Here is a 15,462-nt window from a genome sequence, read left to right as displayed (position 1 = left end):
CATTTTTTTAAAGGACCCTCTCCAAGCTCGTTTCTTTCTTCAATAAGTCTTCGTGGGCCGTGTTGGTAATGCTGAAAGGTATATCTAATTTTAGTTTGTGGGAAGCAATAAAAAGGAACAAAAGTGCACTGCAAAGAAAATAGTCTTCCAGCTTGTAATGTTGACAAGAACTTGTTGCATAAAATGGGATTTTTCCCAAACTGAGTGCACATTTTGCATGTGGTAATAAAAAAATCCCATACGCACTTATGTTTAATGTAAAGTGTAAGCAAATTATCAGTACCTGTCAAGACCCACTCACTAAATTATGCAGTAAAACATGTACAAAAACTGTACAGCAGACAAATGACCATTACACCCTGGTTGGTCGTTATTTTATTTTCCACATCAGTCTATTTATTACAAAGCAAAGGCTGTAATAATTCATCAGTTTAAATATGTTAATCACATTTCCACAGAACATGATTCCTACTTTCTGTAAAAAGTGACTGAACATAACTGCTATAGCCATAAAAAACAGTACATCAAAGACATTGAAACATGAAAAAAGACATGACATGAAAAAAAAAAACACAACAAAAGATGTATTTATGTCACTTAGTAAGTGCTGATCAATCAGTTACATTTTCTAGGTGCATTCTTTGTGCATTTAGTGTTTGAGCCCACTGTTCCAGGTCTGCCTTCAGTGTACTTGCTTCAGGTCGGTTTTCTGGGCTCGGACACAGCATTGACATGATTATCTGGTTCTGCAAAACACATTAAAAAAAAATCAGCTACTTTCTGTATCAACATGAATATATATTATCAGTACAAATAATTAGCCAATTCGTGCTGCACGATTTTTAACTGGTACAAGCAAACAAGAACACATGGCTCCAGTTTTAGAGTCCCTCATTGGCTTCCTGTTAAGTTTTAAATCCATTTTAAAATTCCTTGATTTGTCTTTAAGTCTCTTAATGGTCTTTCCCCCTTTTTATTTGTCTGAGCTGCTTCACCCTTACATGCCATCACATGCTCTTAGATCAGCTAAACAGGTGCTTTTGACTGTCCCGAAGACATTTTCTAAATCTCGAGACAAAGCCTTTTCAGTTTTGGAACCTAAAATGTGGAATGAGCTGCCTCTGGAGGTCAGGCAGGCTCGCCGATTTATTCTTTTATTCTTGTTTTCCTATTTTATCTTTTTTTTTTTTTGTACAGCACTTTGGTCAGCTGTTATGTTGTTTTAAAGTGGTTTATAAATGTGAAAGTGAAAAAAATAAGAATTATACCTCTTCTGGAAACTTCAGTGTAAATTCTTCAGGGAGAATTTGCTTTCTGACACCTGTAAAAATCTAGTATACATAATGATAAAAGGATACAAAAACATGTTATTTGACTTGACAGAAAATCATCACAAGAAAAACAAAAGCAAAACTTAAGTATGCAATTCTATACATTATATTCTTCACACATTAACACTGATAGGAAGCTACCAGTAAACATTTTAAAATGTAAACTATTAAATTGTTATACCAACTCACCTTCCCTCTTTCATGCCCAGAAGAGATTTTCCAAAGGAGTTCAAAATATATCAGTCCCAGAGCAAATATGTCCACTTTGGAGCCATATCTTGTTTTGGTCCTCTGTCATAAAACAAAAACATAATGTGTTACACACCCCTTAACTCAGTGTGAGTGTTTAAATTATAAGATATGGTTGTGGTAAGCTAATCTATGTGGATTTCACTTTTTTCAAGTTGTAGTTAAATTTTAAGACCATGGTATATAAGTCTAAAATTAAAAGTAGAAACCAGAAAAAAACCCCATCTGGCTGCAATCACTTAAAAAAAGATATCTTAGCATGTATCATAAGAGATGGTTTTATCTGGAATGAAATAAGAGTTTTACAGCGAATGAATGAGGTGGTGATAATGGAAAGAAAAAAACTTTTCAATTTGTAAACATCTTTAAAAAAAACACAAAGAACAGGAGATTCTGTCATTTTTAAGAACATTTGCAGAAGGTAATGAAACTTGAATAGATTCAGAAAATGTTGAGCACATAGCTATCATTGAATACTGTCAACAATAAAAAAAACACAGAAAAGAAATCAAAGGTTATTTGTTTACAGAGACCTCACCTGTTCGGGAGCCATATATGACTTGGTTCCTGTTTTCTCTGTTCTCTCACTCTGATTTTCATCATTATCATCAGTCTCAGTAGCAACTAGACCAAAATCTCCAATCTTCACTTTTCCATCTTTTCCAAACATGATGTTGGTAGGCTGACGATTGGAAAAGCAAAATTTAAACATTGAGCATTTAGTGCCTCGTGTAGTCAGAAATGAGTGAATAAGCTCAGGTGATTCTACGAGAAATCTTTCAAATTTACACCATATGTGCATCTACTAAGAGGCTGCGGCATAGCACTGGCTGCTTCTAGTATTTCTCCTTGATGCTGCGCCATCTCTTCAACCTTCTTATACTTATCACCACCTTGTAATGTTGACTTTAATCCCTAAATCAACACTAATAATGATTTTCTTAATGTGGCCCTAATACTCAGTCATTTCCTGTCTACTGGGTTTACTGTGAAGTAGAAGAAGCACACCAATACTTTAATAGCAGCAGTGTGCATCTCCATTAAACACACAAAAAGGATACTAAAGAATATGGAAATGGAAAAACTTAAACTTAAATGTGAGCTAGCTCAGCAACATAAGCTTGTGATCCTGTAATCTTGAGTCTCACCTTGAGGTCCCTGTGGATGAGTCTGTGGGAGTGAATGCACTCGACTCCACTGACTATTTGCTGCATAACGGGAAGACTTTCTGCTCTTCTTATAGACTCTTCAAGAGTTTTCTCATTCTTCTCAGTTATCCAGTCTTTAAGTGTTTTGTCGTCACATAACTCCATCATAATATAGAGGTACTTTTGTGATGAATTACTACTAGACCTAAAAAAAAAGGAAGATTAAAAATCTAATTAGCATCAAGTCTTCATTTTAAGCATAGAGATGCAAAACTGCACAATACTAAATAACTGAACAAAACTTACTGGGAAGTACTGTAACTGTCAGTTGTATTGTCCCACTGGTATTCTGAATCCTCCAGCCAACACTTGTAGTATCTAACAATGTTAGAGTGGTTGAGGTCTGATAATGCCCCAACCTCTCTTAGAGCTTTTCTGATCAGAAGGAAAACACAGAAATGCTTCAGTAAGCAAGACATACATACATACATACTCACGGTTTCTGTTATTAGAATGTTGCTTATGCAAAACATTTGTACTTTGAAAATATACACTGTGCATATGACTTACTCTTTGTGGCGAACAATCTTTACAGCATAATACTTCTTCACCAGTTTATCTCTTGCTTTGAAAACATGACCATAGCCTCCTTTAGCAAGACATTCAATGCAATCAAAGTCTAAAGTAAACCTAGTGAGATAAACAACATTCATTAGATGAAGATGTGAAAAAATAAGTAAATTATTGGAAAAAAAGAGGATGCAAAAATCTGACCACACAAGTATAAACGTCATGAAATTTTTTTTCATACTGTGATTGGCCTGATGTGTCACTTGGTCTGTTGTCTGTATTTTTGTTTTTGTTAGCGTCCTGAAAAAAAAACACAGAAGGACATAACATGGTTATTATTATCATTAGTATAAAAAAATGTCTGATGTCTGAACATATTAATTAATAAATACAATTACTTTTATTGGCGGTTTGGGCTTAGCTAAACATATCAAAGAAAAGAAAAAAGGAAAATACATGCTGTGTTACCCGTCTTTTTCTGTTTAACTACACTGTGATGTGGCAGAGCTGTAAATGTTTGTGGCGCTTTGGAAATACATTTGGATTTTCTTCTAACTTCTTTGTTAACCCTGAACTTGGGCTTGCAGAGACTGACTTTCAGATGTTGCATTACTGTCGCATTAATATATCGCATTAACAGCTTCTCTACCAGCCATCTGCTACCCAGGGGTAGCAAATATTCTGTGTAAACAGCCAAAGCGCTTGAGTCACAACTGATGTCCATATTTTAAGCTATTGAAGCCAAATTCAATTCATATTTTACAATCCATTTACAAATACCAGTAGGTTTAGAGATCTGAACACAGATTTGCTTATTTATTAATGACATTTATAGATTGCCATACACATTTATGATTTTTAGTACAAATGTAATGACTTTACATTGAATAAAATATGATTGCACACTAATTGACTGAAATAAAGTGACTGAACTAGAACTAAACACTAAACAAATTTGCAAAAAATTCTGACACAAAAACAGCTTCCCATAATGCCACGAAGGCTGACATGCTATGACTCTTAACTGTGCCTAGAACATCTTTCTATGAAAGTTATGAATAGAACTGGTGAGAGACGTGAAAGTGCCCAGCAGCCACTAGAAATAAGTCCAACTTATTCATAAGAATGCAAACAAAGCTCTAACTACAATTGTGCATGATCTAAAGACCAGCAGTTGACCATTTATCCCATAGTCAAGCCCTCCACCGTCCACCCCATATTCACCATATGCCATATAATATACAGTGCATAGTATACAGATTATAAAGTGGGGATTTCTTTCTTTCAACAAATTCTGTGTTTAAAGCAACAGACCTTTTCCATGGAAGGGTGTGATGAATCAGTGAAGATAACGGAGTCACTCGTACTTGTTGGCATGCTTTTTGAAGACGCTTCGAGAGACTCCCTTGGAGAATACAACAAGAGTACATGAGTGCTGCTTTCCTAATACACAACTGTCTGACTTAGTAGTTGTATTACTACTAGTATTAGAGTTTCTTACAGTGAAGGTGTTGACAGCCTGGTTGGTGGAGTGTCTACAGACGAAGTTGACATGAGGGACATCTATAAAAACAAAAACAATTTTCCAATGAAATTGTTTTGATTTGTAAATATGTTAGCCTTTGGAAGCACTCACCTCACCAATGAGAAAAAAAGCAATCCTAGTATTTTATGCTTTTATAACATTTTTCTCCTGTTTAGCGTTACTGTCAGATTATGGGTTTAAATTCCAGAAGAGGGACACCACAGATACACCGATATGTTTTAGTCTAAAAAAGTCAACTTCAAGTTCTATGAATTCTTTTATAATTTTAAAAGCAACATAAAAAAAACCTGACCTTAGTCTCCAACAAGTTCGATAGGTCAGTGATTGATACTGATTCACTTTCACTCCTTGTTGTGACTTCTGACAAGGCCTCCCTTAAAATTAAAAAGAGAGCCATTTGTGTAGTTTTATACATGTTAAACTTTACCACATACTCTACCATTAATGTTAATACTTGCTTACACTGTGGATGCTGGGGATGGCAGCATTGTTGAAACACTGTCTTCAGACATGGTTGACCTGTAGGATACCTTAAAATAAGCACAATATGTGACATTCAACATTAGTTATCAAACTTAGAAAAGTGCTGAGTGCAAGCTTTATGAAACTGTGCAATGTTCTGCTAAAGTGACATTTTAGCAGAACATTGCACATGTTTTGTAATGAATATGAATTTTTTTTTCTTACCTAAGTGACAATAACATGCTGAAAGCATTTAAATACCTTGCTGTCCCAGTCAGACTGTTCCTGAAGAGCAGACCAGGCCAACTGAGCTGCCTTTTGTTTGGCTTCCTTGACAGTGTCACCTACAGCCTGAGGGTAATCCTTCTTGTTGATGACACATTTGTAGAAAAACCTATGTAACCAGGAAAGATATGTTACTTTAGACTTTATTACCCAACTAAGTGTTATTGCAGCTTCTATTCACCCTCCAAAGATTCACTTATACTCACTCAGGGTTATGTTGTGGGCCACATCTTCTCACTTCAATAATATCAATGATTCGCCCTGTCTTCTTACAGTAGTTGTGAACAAGTCCAACGAAATTTGTCGGTTTGTGATCTTTATATGTTACACCCAAGCTCTGATATACTAGCTTGGCTGCTTCCTCCTTAGCTTCCTTTTTATTTTTCCCATAGGCAGTTGGGTACTCCTTCCCATCAACCACAAAGCTACAGCATCTTCTGTAACATCATACAACATTATGCATTAATTTTTATATTTTTAAAAACAAAAATATATTTAAAAAAATATTTTCTACGATGTATGGAGGCTTACGGAAAACCACTTTTGTGTATATTTATTGACTCCTTAGGCTTTATGATGATCTTATTCTTCTGACCATATTCATATATCCAGCTTATATAGTCAGAAATATTTGCTTGAATAAGTGGAGCAGTTGGATTTTCATCTTCTGTTTCCATCTAAAACAAAGACATCAATAAAAAGCAGTTAGACTTGCAGCTGTAAACTACAATTTCATTTTGAACATAATAAGCAACCTAGTATACTTTAGTTCAGCAAAGACTGCATCATGATCTTACAGAATCAACTGGAGCTTGTTGCTCTTTATCCATTACTGCAGAGTATTTCCTGTTGTGGTCTGTTTGGCTCACTTCCTTCAGGCTGTTTAGAGGTGGTAAATCTGATGACAAATGATCAAAGCTTTGATTATACTGGCAAGTAATAAAGTTTTTAACTACATAAAAATACATACCAGTTAGTTGGCGTATCAACTACTGTAATGTAATGCAAAAGATACCAAAATGGGAAGCACGTTATTCCAGCCATGTTAGTTATTCCTGAAATATAACCTTAGATGCTCTAATTGGTCACTGTTGCGTTCACTTGAATAATATTATTTTGTGCAACTGGTTTGTGAAGAAAATGACTTTAAACCTTTTTTCACTGTCGCGGAAAACAGTAATTAGCAGTCAGAGTAATAGTCAATAGACCAAATGACTTGTTATTCATTTACTAGTTAGATGTTCAAATTACATCACTATATATACGTCTTTGTCAGCAGAAGAAATGAAAGAATGGTGACGTAACAGACTGCGGTCAAGTGAGCCCTCACTTACGAAGTCGCAGTCAAGCTAGCCGCCCCGCCAGCCGCACCGAAAATGTGGTTGCACTACTCTTACGTATATTACGGTATGGGTGAAAACCGGCTTAGAAACGCAGTGTTTTGTGTCCTGACACTATTTTACTTCACAATCCACTCCCATTTTTAGTGTATCTCCACTTTCCCCCCTGTGATCCACAGCCCAAATTACTGTATGATTCAGAGAAAATTAACAATAAAATGTACCCAATTTACTCAACTATACTTTTAATGTCCTCATCTTTGACCTCAGATTACAGGAAAACTGTAAGAGGTGACGCAGATATTTCACTGGATTATGACTCTGGGTGACCCCCACTCTGCACCCTGTGATCCACAGCCAAAATTACTGTACGGATTTTGAGAAAATTCATAGCAAAATCTTCCCATTGTGCTTTACTGTACTCCACATATTAACATCTTTGAGCTCCGATTACAGGAAAATTGTAAGAGGTGACGCAGATATTTCACTGGATTCTGACTCTAGGCTGTCGCCACTCTTCACCCTGTGATCCACAGCCAAAATTACTGTATGGATTTTGAGAAAATTCATAGCAAAATCTTCCCATTATGCTTTACTGTACTCCACATATTGACATCTTTGAGCTCTGATTACAGGAAAACTGTAAGAGGTGACGCAGATATTTCACTGGATTCTGACTCTGGGGGACCCCCACTCTGCACCCTGTGATCCACAGCCAAAATTACTGTACGGATTTTGAGAAAATTGATAGTAAACTTTGCACAATTTACTCTACTGTACTCTATATATTCTCATCTTTGAGCTTAGATTAAAGGAAAAACTGTAAGAGGTGACGCAGATATCTCACTGGATTATGACTCTGGGTGACCCCCACTCTGCACCCTGTGATCCACAGCAAAAATTACTGTATGGATTTTGAGAAAATTCATAGCAAAATCTTCCCATTTTGCTTTACTGTACTTTATACATTGACATCTTTGAGCTCCGATTACAGGAAAACTGTAAGAGGTGACGCAGATATTTCACTGGGTTATGAATCTAGGCTGTCGCCACTCTGCACCCTGTCATCCACAGCCAAAATTACTGTACAGTTTTTGAGAAAATTGATAGTAAACTTTGCACAATTTACTGTACTATACTCTATATATTCTCATCTTTAAGCTCAGATTACAGAAAAACTGTAAGAGGTGATGCAGATATTTCACTGGATTATGAATCTAAGCCATCTCCACTCTGCACCCGGTGATCCACAGCCAAAATTACTGTACGGTTTTTGGGAAAATCCATAGTAAATATGCACAATTTACTCTACTGTACTCTATATATTCTCATTTTTGAGCTCAGATTACAGGGAAACTGTAAGAGGTGACGCAGATATCTCACTGGATTCTGACTCTAGGCTGTCGCCACTCTTCACCCTGTGATCCACAGCCAAAATTACTGTACGGTTTTTGAGAAAATTGATAGTAAACTTTGCACAATTTACTCTACTGTACTTTTAATATCCTCGTCTTTAACCTCAGATTACAGGAAAACTGTAAGAGGTGACGCAGATATTTCACTGGATTATGACTCTGGGTGACCCCCACTCTGCACCCTGTGATCCACAGCAAAAATTACTGTACGGATTTTGAGAAAATTGATAGTAAACTTTGCACAATTTACTGTACTATACTCTATATATTCTCATTTTTGAGCTCAGATTACAGGAAAACCATAAGAGGTGACGCAGATATTTCACTGGATTATGACTCTAGGCTGTCGCCACTCTTCACCCTGTGATCCACAGAAAAAATTACTGTACGGTTTTTGAGAAAATTGATAGTAAACTTTGCACAATTTACTCTACTGTACTTTTAATATTCTCATCTTTGACCTCAGATTACAGGAAAACTATAAGAGGTGACGCAGATATCTCACTGGATTATGACTCTGGGTGACCCCCACTCTGCACCCTGTGATCCACAGCCAAAATTACTGTACGGATTTCTGATAAAATTAAATCCTATTCCATTACCAAACAAAATGAGTTCATTGAAGTATTTGCTTAACTACAAGAAATGTCTTTCCACACACAATTTAAATTTTTCAAAATGTCATTCACACACCACCTCAAGTATCAACTTCAGTTTTAGACATTATTTATTCAGTGCTTAATCACAACAATAGTCAACTTAAGGCACTTACATAATAAGTTAAACCTTACAATAATACATACAGAGAAAAACCCAACAATCATATGACCCCCTATGAGCAACAGTGGGAAGGAAAAACTCCCTTTTAACAGCAAGAAACCTCCGGCAGAACCAGGCTCAGGGAGGGGCGGCCATCTGCCTCAACCGGTCAGGGTGAGAAATTACATTTCTCAGATTACTGATTTCTCATATTACTACTACACAGTTTAGATACACTCAACAAAAATATAAACGCAACACCTTTGTTACTGCTCCCATTCCCCATGGGATGGACGTAGAGACCGAAAATTCATTCCAGATACACAATATAACCATCCCTCCCAAACAGTGGTCACAAATCAGTCCAAATGTGTGGTAGTGGGCACATCTGCCATATTGAGATAATCCATCCCACCTCACAGGTGTGCCACATCAGGATGCTGATCTGACATCATGAGTAGTGCACAGGTGTACCTCAGACTGCCCACAACAAAAGGCCACCCTGGAATGTGCAGTTTTTTGCGCTATTGGGGGTCTGGGGACCCAGAACCGGTCAGTATCTGGTGTGACCACCATTTGCCTCATGCAGTGCAACACATCGTCGCATGGAGTCTATCAGATTGTCAATTGTGGCCTTTGGAATGTTGGTCCACTCCACTTCAATGGCTGTGCGAGGTTGTTGGATATTCGTGGGAACTGGTACACGCTGTCGTATACGCCGGTCAAGCACATCCCGAACATGCTCAATGGGTGACATGTCCGGTGAGTATGCTGGCCATGCAAGAACTGGGACATTCTCAGCTGCCATCTGCCCTGAACAATGTGAACCATGATTCATCCGTGAAGCGCACACCTCTCCAACGTGCCAGACGCCATCGAATGTGAGCATTTGCCCACACAAGTCTGTTACGGCGACGAGCTGGAGTCAGGTCAAGACCCTGTTAGATTTGTATTGTTGATTGTCATTTATGCTTAGAAATATTTACTTATATATGCTTAGAGTTTTGTAATTAGTTGTAGATTGGTAGAGGTTTTGATCCTTGATAGTCTGCAAACTTTGTGTGTATTAGACAGCACTTTGGGAGCATGAGAGGTCATACCGTGTCTTATTATTTTATGGTAGGATTAACGTAGTTGCGTCTGTTCTAGTCTAAGTGCTCTTTGTTTAGATGAACTGCAGGACTTCCTCACCGTGTTATCTAGGATGAACCATCTAGGGTGAGGGGGAGGCTACCCTCTTCCTGACCAAGGATGTTTGACCCTTTGATCAGCAGTCCCCACACACACACACACACACACACACACACACACACACACACACACACACACACACACACACACACACAGGCAAGGTACTCTTTGTTTGTATGTAGACGTCATATGTTAATGAACTTATGCATATTCATGTAACCTCAATAAAAGGACAGTGTATGGGAGAACGGACGAGACCAACTGGAGTCAAGCGGTTGTCCGGTTCTCTCCCGTGCACGAGTAACATGAAGAACTTTGCCTATTTGTGTCTTGCTTAGCAGTGTAATTATATTGTCTTAACGTTCCAGCGAATAGGTTTATGCTACAAACCTAACAGACCCCGATGAGGACGACGGGCATGCAGTTGAGCTTCCCTGAGACGGTTTCTGACAGTTTGTGCAGAAATTGTTTGGTTGTGCAAACCAATTGTTCCAGCAGCTGTCTGGGTGGCTGGTCTCAGACGATCTTGGAGGTGAACCTGCTGGATGTGGAGGTCCTGGGCTGGTGTGGTTACACGAGGTCTGCGGTTGTGAGGCCGGTTGGATGTGCTGCCATATTCTCTGAAACGCCTGTGGAGACGGCTTATGGTTGAGAAATGAACATTCAATGCACGGGCGACAGATCTGGTTGACATTCCTGCTGTCAGCATGCCAATTGCACGCTCCCTCATTGCTTGTGGCATCTGTGGCATTTTGCTGTGAGACAAAACTGCACATTCCAGGGTGGCCTTTTGTTGTGGGCAGTCTGAGGTACACCTGTGCACTACTCATGATGTCAGATCAGCATCCTGATGTGGCACACCTGTGAGGTGGGATGGATTATCTCAATATGGCAGATGTGCCCACTACCACACATTTGGACTGATTTGTGACCACTGTTTGGGAGGGATGGTTATATTGTGTATCTGGAATGAATTTTCGGTCTCTATGTCCATCCCATGGGGAATGGGAGCAGTAACAAAGGTGTTGCGTTTATATTTTTGTTGAGTGTATCTAAACTGTGTAGTAGTAATATGAGAAATCAGTAATCTGAGAAATGTAATTTCTCACCCTGACCGGTTGAGGCAGATGGCCGCCCCTCCCTGAGCCTGGTTCTGCCGGAGGTTTCTTCCTGTTAAAAGGGAGTTTTTCCTTCCCACTGTTGCTCATAGGGGGTCATATGATTGTTGGGTTTTTCTCTGTATGTATTATTGTAAGGTTTAACTTATTATGTAAGTGCCTTAAGTTGACTATTGTTGTGATTAAGCACTGAATAAATAATGTCTAAAACTGAAGTTGATACTTGAGGTGGTGTGTGAATGACATTTTGAAAAATTTAAATTGTGTGTGGAAAGACATTTCTTGTAGTTAAGCAAATACTTCAATGAACTCATTTTGTTTGGTAATGGAATAGGATTTAATTTTCTCAAAAACCGTACAGTAATTTTGGCTGTGGATCACAGGGTGAAGAGTGGCGACAGCCTAGAGTCAGAATACAGTGAGATATCTGCGTCACCTCTTATAGTTTTCCTGTAATCTGAGGCCAAAGATGTCAATATGTAGAGTACAGTAAAGCAAAATGGGAAGATTTTGCTATGAATTTTCTCAAAATCCATACAGTAATTTTTGCTGTGGATCACAGGGTGCAGAGTGGGGGTCACCCAGAGTCATAATCCAGTGAGATATCTGCGTCACCTCTTACAGTTTTCCTGTAATCTAAGCTCAAAGATGAGAATATATAGAGTACAGTAGAGTAAATTGTGCAAAGTTTACTATCAATTTTCTCAAAATCCGTACAGTAATTTTGGCTCTGGATCACAGGGTGAAGAGTGGAGATGGCCTAGATTCATAATCCAGTGAAATATCTGCGTCACCTCTTATAGTTTTCCTGTAATCTAAGCTCAAAGATGAGAATATATAGAGTACAGTAGAGTAAATTGTGCAAAGTTTACTATCAATTTTCTCAAAATCCGTACAGTAATTTTGGCTGTGGATGACAGGGTGAAGAGTGGAGATGGCCTAGATTCATAATCCAGTGAAATATCTGCGTCACCTCTTACAGTTTTCCTGTAATCGGAGCTCAAAGATGTCAATATGTAGAGTACAGTAAAGCAAAATGGGAAGATTTTACCATGAATTTTCTCAAAAACTGTACAGAAATTTTTGCTGTGGATCACAGGGTGCAGAGTGGGGGTCACCCAGAGTCATAATCCAGTGAGATATCTGCGTCACCTCTTATAGTTTTCCTGTAATCTGAGCTCAAAGATGAGAATATATAGAGTACAGTAGAGTAAATTGTGCAAAGTTTACTATCAATTTTCTCAAAAACCGTACAGTAATTTTTGCTGTGGATCACAGGGTGAAGAGTGGCGACAGCCTAGAGTCAGAATCCAGTGAAATATCTGCGTCACCTCTTACAGTTTTCTTGTAATCGGAACTCAAAGATGTCAATATGTAGAGTACAGTAAAGCAAAATGGGAAGATTTTGCTATGAATTTTCTCAAAATCCATACAGTAATTTTTGCTGTGGATCACAGGGTGCAGAGTGGGGGTCACCCAGAGTCATAATCCAGTGAGATATCTGCGTCACCTCTTACAGTTTTCCTGTAATCTAAGCTCAAAGATGAGAATATATAGAGTACAGTAGAGTAAATTGTGCAAAGTTTACTATCAATTTTCTCAAAATCCGTACAGTAATTTTGGCTCTGGATCACAGGGTGAAGAGTGGAGATGGCCTAGATTCATAATCCAGTGAAATATCTGCGTCACCTCTTATAGTTTTCCTGTAATCTAAGCTCAAAGATGAGAATATATAGAGTACAGTAGAGTAAATTGTGCAAAGTTTACTATCAATTTTCTCAAAATCCGTACAGTAATTTTGGCTGTGGATGACAGGGTGAAGAGTGGAGATGGCCTAGATTCATAATCCAGTGAAATATCTGCGTCACCTCTTACAGTTTTCCTGTAATCGGAGCTCAAAGATGTCAATATGTAGAGTACAGTAAAGCAAAATGGGAAGATTTTACCATGAATTTTCTCAAAAACTGTACAGAAATTTTTGCTGTGGATCACAGGGTGCAGAGTGGGGGTCACCCAGAGTCATAATCCAGTGAGATATCTGCGTCACCTCTTATAGTTTTCCTGTAATCTGAGCTCAAAGATGAGAATATATAGAGTACAGTAGAGTAAATTGTGCAAAGTTTACTATCAATTTTCTCAAAAACCGTACAGTAATTTTTGCTGTGGATCACAGGGTGAAGAGTGGCGACAGCCTAGAGTCAGAATCCAGTGAAATATCTGCGTCACCTCTTACAGTTTTCTTGTAATCGGAACTCAAAGATGTCAATATGTAGAGTACAGTAAAGCAAAATGGGAAGATTTTACTATCAATTTTCTCAAAACTGTACAGTAATTTTGGCTGTGGATGACAGGGTGCAGAGTGGAGATGGCCTAGATTCATAATCCAGTGAAATATCTGCGTCACCTCTTATGGTTTTCCTGTAATCTGAGCTCAAAGATGAGAATATATAGAGTATAGTACAGTAAATTGTGCAAAGTTTACTATCAATTTTCTCAAAATCCGTACAGTAATTTTTGCTGTGGATCACAGGGTGCAGAGTGGGGGTCACCCAGAGTCATAATCCAGTGAAATATCTGCGTCACCTCTTACAGTTTTCCTGTAATCTGAGGTTAAAGACGAGGATATTAAAAGTACAGTAGAGTAAATTGTGCAAAGTTTACTATCAATTTTCTCAAAAACCGTACAGTAATTTTGGCTGTGGATCACAGGGTGAAGAGTGGCGACAGCCTAGAGTCAGAATACAGTGAGATATCTGCGTCACCTCTTATAGTTTTCCTGTAATCTGAGGCCAAAGATGTCAATATGTAGAGTACAGTAAAGCAAAATGGGAAGATTTTGCTATGAATTTTCTCAAAATCCATACAGTAATTTTTGCTGTGGATCACAGGGTGCAGAGTGGGGGTCACCCAGAGTCATAATCCAGTGAGATATCTGCGTCACCTCTTACAGTTTTCCTGTAATCTAAGCTCAAAGATGAGAATATATAGAGTACAGTAGAGTAAATTGTGCAAAGTTTACTATCAATTTTCTCAAAATCCGTACAGTAATTTTGGCTGTGGATCACAGGGTGAAGACTGGAGATGGCCTAGATTCATAATCCAGTGAAATATCTGCGTCACCTCTTACAGTTTTCCTGTAATCGGAGATCAAAGATGTCAATATGTAGAGTACAGTAAAGCAAAATGGGAAGATTTTACTATCAATTTTCTCAAAAACTGTACAGTAATTTTGGCTGTGGATCACAGGGTGCAGAGTGGGGGTCACCCAGAGTCAGAATCCAGTGAGATATCTGCGTCACCTCTTTCAGTTTTCCTGTAATCTGAGCTCAAAGATGAGGACATTAAAAGTATAGTTGAGTAAATTGGGTAAATTTTATTGTTAATTTTCTCTGAATCATACAGTAATTTGGGCTGTGGATCACAGGGGGGAAAGTGGAGATTAACCAAAACTGGGAGTGGATTGTGAAGTAAAATAGTGTCAGGACAGAAAACACTGCGTTTCTAAGCCAGTCGGCACCTATACCGTAATATGCGTAAGAGTAGTGCAACAACATTTTAGGTGCGGCTGGCGGGGCGGCTAGCTTGACTGCGACTTCGTAAGTGAGGGCTCACTTGACCGCAGTCAGAACAGGGAGTAACGGAGTGTAGCGCCAATTGCACGAGCCAAAAATATTACATAAAATCATAGAGCCGACGATTGATAAGAAGTGTGCTATTGCATAGACACACTTAAATATTAAATACAACTTACCGTGATCGTGGCCTGTAGAGCCAAGTTACTCGAGTTCACCTCCGAGCCTGTGTAGCTCATTCCCTATAGAACTACATGGTGTCCCACTTCCCCCCAAAATGACGAAGGAGTTGTAATCAGAGTTCAGAATTGCGAATAATTGTGACAAGTCACAAAGTACAATAGTATCTCTTTTTAAAAAAATTGCCTCCACGTTTCCGTAACCGCGTTAGCGGATTCAGCCGCCTTTAAGTTTCGATTCGTCAGTGGAAACGTCATGTCCCAGTGTCCACACCTTGGCAGGCATTAAAACCTCTG

General features: G+C 38.5%; 1 protein-coding gene across 1 annotated transcript; it reads right to left on the bottom strand.

Moving 5' to 3' along the window:
- Nucleotides 1-560: 560 nt before the first annotated feature.
- Nucleotides 561-15,402, bottom strand: LOC146620198 (interferon-induced, double-stranded RNA-activated protein kinase-like). Its single transcript, XM_085368824.1, has 17 exons — nt 15,166-15,402; nt 6,389-6,489; nt 6,123-6,268; nt 5,798-6,028; nt 5,568-5,700; nt 5,307-5,374; nt 5,137-5,218; nt 4,800-4,861; nt 4,613-4,703; nt 3,540-3,598; nt 3,299-3,418; nt 3,035-3,163; nt 2,729-2,933; nt 2,119-2,262; nt 1,521-1,622; nt 1,269-1,331; nt 561-746 (listed from the first exon to the last, which is right to left on the bottom strand). Exons 2-17 carry the CDS (start codon nt 6,419-6,421, stop codon nt 612-614), a joined length of 1,803 nt encoding a protein of 600 aa, XP_085224950.1. The 5' UTR covers nt 6,422-6,489; nt 15,166-15,402; the 3' UTR covers nt 561-611.
- Nucleotides 15,403-15,462: the final 60 nt, after the last annotated feature.

This window comes from Diplotaxodon limnothrissa, linkage group LG13 (genome assembly GCF_057381915.1).
Source record: "Diplotaxodon limnothrissa isolate DT_005_m linkage group LG13, D_limnothrissa_male_GT1.1, whole genome shotgun sequence".
NCBI classification, from domain to species: Eukaryota; Metazoa; Chordata; class Actinopteri; order Cichliformes; family Cichlidae; genus Diplotaxodon; species Diplotaxodon limnothrissa.
The sequence above is the reverse complement of the archived record's forward strand: the minus strand, read 5'-3'. Positions and strand labels throughout refer to the sequence as shown.

Coding starts and splice junctions, on each gene's coding strand:
- LOC146620198 (XM_085368824.1), bottom strand. CDS start 6,421: ATGGATAAAGAGCAACAAGCTCCAGTTGATTCT. Junction 4,704..4,799: donor AGGCTGTCAACACCTTCACT/GTAAGAAACTCT, acceptor GTATTCTCCAAG/GGAGTCTCTCGAAGCGTCTT. Junction 2,263..2,728: donor TCATCCACAGGGACCTCAAG/GTGAGACTCAAG, acceptor TCCAATCGTCAG/CCTACCAACATCATGTTTGG.